The 6,627-nt window shown below is 43.4% G+C and overlaps 1 protein-coding gene across 1 annotated transcript in view; it reads right to left on the bottom strand.

Annotated features, from left to right (window-relative positions):
- The window catches only part of Stk4 (serine/threonine kinase 4), an 81,701-nt gene that overhangs the window by 66,750 nt on the left and 8,324 nt on the right, over nt 1-6,627 (bottom strand). The window contains exons 3-4 of the mRNA XM_021193884.2: nt 5,046-5,174; nt 1,422-1,536 (exon numbers count right to left, since the gene is read on the bottom strand). Of these exons, the coding sequence (XP_021049543.1) occupies nt 1,422-1,536; nt 5,046-5,174 (244 nt within the window). The remainder of the gene's footprint in view (nt 1-1,421; nt 1,537-5,045; nt 5,175-6,627) is intronic.

Below are 6,627 nucleotides of genomic sequence, written 5' to 3'. Positions count from 1 at the left end.
TTGTCTTCTCCCCCATTCCCTTTGCCCTGTTTTTTATTTTTTTTGTTTTTGGTTTTGGTTTTTGGTTTTGTTTTTTGGTTTTTTGGTTTTTCTGAGACAGGGTTTCTCTGTATAGCCCTGGCTGTCCTGGAACTCACTCTGTAGACCAGGCTGGCCTCAAACTCAGAAATCCACCTGCCTCTGCCTCTCTCTGCCTCTCGCCTCTCCTGCCTCCTGCCTCCTGCCTCCTGCCTCCTGCCTCCTGCCTCTCCTGCCTCTGCCTCTGCCTCCCAAGTGCTAGAATTAAAGGCGTGCACCACCACCACCTGGCCAACTTTTTATGTCTTTCTGTGGTCATATTTCTTCAAATTGAAACAATACTTCTAGTCATCTGTGGCTAGCAGTGGTCACACTAAATGGTTCTTACGCAACACACAGCAAAATAATAATTAAGTCATGTAGACTAATAAACTAGTATTAAGCTATCATTAGATTCAGAAATTGCCATCACAAAAAATTTAAAAGATCAAGTATTTTTAAAAGTCACTCCACAGCAGCCAGGCATGGTAGGGGGAATGACACAGGAGTGTGAGTCCACGGCCAGCCTGGACTACACTGTCAGCTCCAGGTTGCTTACTCTGTCCCACGAAATCCTGTATAAAAGAATGAAAACACATCCCCAAACCATGGCTTGATAACTGTTTCACCTAATAAGAAATAAGCAGAGCTGGAGAGATGGCTCAGTGGTTAAGAACACTCACTGGCTGCTCTTCCAGAGGTCCTGAGTTCAATTCCCAGCAACCACATGGTGGCTCCCAACTATAATGGGATCTGATACCCTCTTCTGGCACATAGATCATATGTATATGTAGGTCATATACACAAAATAAATAAATCTTACAAAAAAAAAAAAAGAAAAAGAAAAAAAGAAAAAGAAAAATCTCAAAAAACATTTAAAAAAAAAAAAAAAGAAAGAAAGAAAAAAGAAATAAGCAGCCGGGCATAGTGGCGCATACATCTAATCCCAGCACTCAGGAGGCAGAGGCAGGCAGATTTCTGAGTTCGAGGCCAGCCTGGTCTACAGAGTGAGCTCCAGGACAGCCAGGGCTATACAGAGAAACCTTGTCTCGAAAAAACCAAAAGAAATAAATAAGCAAAACTCACTGGAACAAGTCTGTATCAAGCTGCCACAGTTAGACGGGAACTGAGCAAGGTGGCTGACCCCAGGACCTAGCACTCAGGCTGAGCAAGAAGAATCAAAGTAAGAGACCACACTGGGATTCTCCTTGTTTGAGGTTGGGGAGGTGAGTATAAGAGAGCAGAGATCCAAGGAAAGGGGAAAACAACAGTCATTTCTCCATGTGTAGAAGCACACACACAAAAGACCAGAGGAAGCTGGAGAAACCACTCTCCCACAGCCCCATCCTAGGAGGCAAGCTTACCGTCTTGTTTCGTAGCCGAATGATATCAGAAACAGAACCAGCCCCACAGTACTCCATAACAATCCACAGGTCTGTGTTCTTAAAGTAGCTGCCATAATATTTGACTACATGAGGGCTGGAAAGAGAAGCAATACAATTTAGTGTAATGTTCATCAAACATTTTAATTCATTCTGTTCAATGAATGGAAAGTAACTTCTCATTTCATAAAAATGAATTATTTCAGGCTGGTGAGATGGCTCAGCAGCTAAGAGCACCCGACTGCTCTTCCAAAGGTGCAGAGTTCAAATCCCAGCAACCACATGGTGGCTTACAACCATACTTAACAAGATCTGACTCCCTTTTCTGGAGTGTCTGAAGACAGCACAGTATACTTACATATAATAAATAAATCTTAAAAAAAAAAATGTTAAAAAAAAATGAATTATTTCTAGTTAGGACTAACAAAAGCAATCTCTCAAGAAGATAAGCGATAGCTTTTCCTAAGAGTAATACACAGATTCAAACTAAGGGAACAGTATTTCTAAGTGTATAACTTTTCTTCAGAAAAGAATCACAGAGTCTCAAAAAATTAGCTATGCATATAAGGAGTTACAGGACAAAGTTTGGAGCTGAGACGGAAGGAATGACCATGCTGAGACTGCCCCATCCGGAGATCCATACCATAATCAACCACCAAACGCAGACACAATTACATATGCCAACAAGATTTTGCTGACAGGACCCTGATATAGCTGACTCTTGTGAGGCTATGCCAGTGCCTGGCAAACACAGAAGCGGATGCTCAGAGTCATCTATTGGATGGAACACATGGCCCCCAATGGAGGAGCTAGAGAAAGTACCCAAGGAACTGAAGAGGTCTGTAACCCTATAGGAGGAACAGCAATATGAACTAACTAGTACCCCCTGAGCTCGTGTCTCTAGCTGCATAAGTAACCAAAGATGGCCTAATCAGCCATCATTGGGAGGAGAGGCCCTTGGTCTTACAAAGTTTATATGCCCCAATACAGGGGAATNCCAGGGCCAGGAAGCAGGGTGAGGGGAGGATATAAGGGACTTTTGGGATAGCATTTGAATTGTAAATGAAGAAAATATCTAATAAAAAATTGAAAAAAAATTAGCTATAAATCTACACAGACTGATAAAGGAGACATGAAGTACGTGAGCAGCCAACATGAGGGAACCTAAGAAATAACAGCCTACCACATACTAAATACAAGTCCACAGAACATGTTAGAGGACTGGTTAATACATAGTGTTAATATACCCTGGGAGTAGAGACATGGATCAGCTCTTACGGGCACTTGCTGATCTTCGAGAGGACCTGGGTTTGGTTCCCAACACCACAGGGTGGCTCCTAACTGTCTGTAACTCTAGTTCCAAGGACCTGATGCCCTCTTTTGTCCTCTGGCACCAAGCATGCAAGTGATACACAGACATGAAATTTAAATTAAAAAAAAAAAAAAAAAAACAGCGTAAGAAAGGGGAAGGTAAGCTATAAACCAGTAAAGCAAACACAGTTAAACTCTCAGTGAGACAGGGACAGATACATAAAGGGATATATAACAGTAATGTAATCTTTTTTTCTTTCTTTTTTCCAAAAGCCATGATATAATTGGGAGTAACAAGATTATCATCACTGTATAGTATAAAGAAAGACAGACTACTTAGCATCAAATATGGACCCTTGATCTTAAATTTGCTCAGAGACACCAAGTAAGAAATATGTGAGAAGCCAAGAAACTCAGGAAAATGAACGCTCTGTCTCCACACCTGTGCCATTAACAGCTGGACTACTGTTGAAAGCCAAGTTGCAGAGCAATAAAAGAAGCTAAAACTACCCTGGCTTCCTTGACTTTTGATGTCAAACGCCCCTTCATCCTTGGGACATATGCCTGTGGCAAAGAAAACATGGCACATAAAATGAGTACTCGGGAAAGCACAGGATATTGAGTGCCCGTGGTTCCCAGGGTCCCAACCCGGGTGCTCTGCTCCCTCTCCCCTGTAGGCACTGACTTTAGTGTGCAAACACACTGTTGGGATAAGATCTGGACGGCCTTGTACTGCCAGCTAAGATGTCCTGCACTGCTCATGCCTGGGCTGTCAACTCCCAGAGAACAGAGGGAACCTACTGACACTCTTCCTCCGGACGCTTTTTCTAGTAAGCCAGGCAAAGGTCCCCTAAACCTTCCCTTTACTCAAAAGACAGTGACATAAAAATAAAACAAAGAAGTAAACAGACAAAACTCCAGGACACAAGGAACCTGCCCTGTCTTTTTTTTTTTTAATTCAGTTTGACACAGAGATCTCCACACATCATTTCTTAGCACATGATGCTCTTGCAGAGGACCCAGGTTCAGATCCCAGCACCCACATGGCAGCTCACACTGTCCGTAACTCAATTCCAGGGGACTGGATATCATCTTCTAGCCTCCACAGGCTTCAGGCCCACATACATGAAGGCATACACATAAAAAGTAAAAATAAGGGCCAGGCGTGGTGGCACACGCCTTTAATCCCAACACTCGGGAGGCAGAGGCAGGCAGATTTCTGTGTTCGAGGCCAGCCTGGTCTACAGAATGAGTTCCAGGACAGCTAGAGCTACACAGAGAAACCCTGTCTCGAAAAAAAAAAAAAAAAAAGTAAAAATAAATAAATCTTTAAAAAAATCAGATCTTTAGCTAGAAGCATTTACACACTGTCTAGATACAGTCCCCATTCACCAACTAAAGAGAGTTTGAGTGAGTAAGTCATGTGGCTTAGAAGAAAACCTGCTAACTTAATTCCACCAATCCAGCTGTGGGGTAGGGTGGAGGTGTTTGTTCCGTACAAGGCACCATACAGACAGTAACCACAAAGAGAAAAATAAATAAATAAAGCAGGAGGCAGATGAGCAGCAGCTGCACTTCCAAGTCAGGAAGATCTGAGGTCACTGCAAAGTTACAAGACACTGCCCACAGTCTACCACTGAAGCCTGAGGAACAGGACAGGAGGTAACAGACTCGTCTGACCAGACTGGCCTCAGAGCAACTGACAATGCCCCCAGCCCCTCGCCCGCACTCCCAACCCCAGGACCTGGCCCATCCGTCACTGTACTTGCACATCTAACAGAGCTGGCCCAGGACTGCTCCATCAACCAGCATGTGGTCATGGAACGTCAGGGCAGATCACGTGCTCTTCTGTGGTTGACTTTGGGGCCAACTTCCTGCTTAGAGCTTGACAAATCTTAGTTCCTCAAAAACAAAACACTTAAGTACTCTTGACTCGAATCACTCTTAACGGCAAAAAAGAAACAGTACCTAAGCAAATTATTCTCTTTTTTATGCACCAATCTGCTATGCTACGGTTTCTGGAGCTAAAAAGTATTTGAATTATCTTAGCTACCTGTGCAATAGGAAGTAAGAGAGACCTCTAAAAGGTCTGATTGATGAAGGAAATATACAAAAATGGAAACTCAATTATCTACAAAAGCATACATGCTTTCTCCTATTTTTCAGAAAGAACATGCACTGTGGTTCCCAACCCCGCCCTCCTGATACATCTCAGCAGATCAATCTGTAGGTGTCAGGCTGGACAATCCAGCAGCTACAGAAGCTCGCTCTATCAGAGGACCCCATAGACTTTACCTGTCACACTGTTGCATTATGGAGATTTCCTTGATGATCTCCTGAAGGTCTGATTCCACCGGCACTTGCTTGATTGCAACAATCTGGCCAGTCTCCTTATGAATAGCCTTGTACACGCTGCCATAAGACCTGCGTTTGGGGAAGGAGACCATTCATAAGGCATGGAGAGGCAAGGCCAAGTATGGCACAATCACATGAATTACCCACGCTCGTGCAAGTGCTGCTATGATCTGAACCATGCAGTCTGAACGCGATGCTCATTTTCCCTTCTCAGCAACACAATACACGTGTTTGCTATGGCCACTCTATTACCAGTCTCTCTGTCTTTATTCCTCTCATGTGCGGCAAGGCTTAAAACATGGAGTCTCATGAAAACCTAAGTCTCTTCCGTGCCAGCATCAGATGAACAGTGCACATTCAAATCTTCTCGCCTTGCGTTTCACCTTCCCCAAAAAGCTTATCAAAAGCAAGGTCCTATGTCCATTCAGTGTAGGTGCTACAAGAACAAGAGGTTTAGAATCTGAAGATGGCAGACTGCAACCCACTGCCGATACACATTATAACCTGAATTGGCTCCTTGTGCCTCACTGTCTTCTTCACAAGATGACAACAACAAAATGTGAACTCCCTTACCAGACAGCTACGGTGCTCACTCGAAACACGCTAGAACCTTATGGACATTTTTTCATTAATACCCTGAGCAGCATTCAGTGATATGAGAAAATCATCTTTTAAATTTCCCAAACATGCTGGGTGGTGGTGGCACACAACTTTAATCCCAGCACGCAGAAGGCTGAGGCTGGCAGATCTCTGTAAGATCAAGGCCAGCCTGGTCTACAGAGGGAGGTCCAGGACAGCCAGGGCTACAAGGAGAAACCTTGTTTCAAAAAACTGAAAAACCAAAAAAAATAAATAAAATTCATGAACACACCATTTCTACACACAATCTTGGCAAAGAGAAAATCAAAATAAAGAAAAATGTGACCTTAGATGTCAAAATAACAGAGCTTTTCACTGCCAAGAAGAAATTATCTCAATGTCAAAATAGATTTTAAAAATTTCTTTAAAAAAAGAAAGAAATATCTATGAATGCAGAGCACATGAAAGATTCCATCTGAATCCCTTATATTTGAGGAGGAATAAAGACGCTCAAAGGAGCTTCTAACACTGTTTTATCACAGAAAACAACTGTTGAGCAAGTTAAGACCCAGCCAGCGCCCTCTCCTCCTTGCTAAAACAACCCTCAATTAGGACAAACCTAGATAGGCTGTGCCATTTCTCTTCCTGGTGAATGAACCAGCAGCAGGAATCTAACTAGATCTGGCCAGCGTATGGCTAGAATTCTCAAGACTTTCTTCCAGGGTAAGACAAGCAAACAAGGAGACAGAGGCAAAGGCAGGCGGATTTCTGAGTTCAAGGCCAGCCTGGTCTACAAAGTGAGTTCCGGGACAGCCAGGGCTATAAAGAGAAACCCTGTCTCAAAAAATCAAACAAGGAGACAGAGGCAAAGGCAGGCGGATTTCTGAGTTCAAGGCCAGCCTGGTCTACAAAGTGAGTTCCGGGACAGCCAGGGCTATAAAGA

Source organism: Mus pahari, chromosome 3 (genome assembly GCF_900095145.1).
Source record: "Mus pahari chromosome 3, PAHARI_EIJ_v1.1, whole genome shotgun sequence".
Classification (NCBI taxonomy): Eukaryota; Metazoa; Chordata; class Mammalia; order Rodentia; family Muridae; genus Mus; species Mus pahari.
The sequence above is the reverse complement of the archived record's forward strand: the minus strand, read 5'-3'. Positions and strand labels throughout refer to the sequence as shown.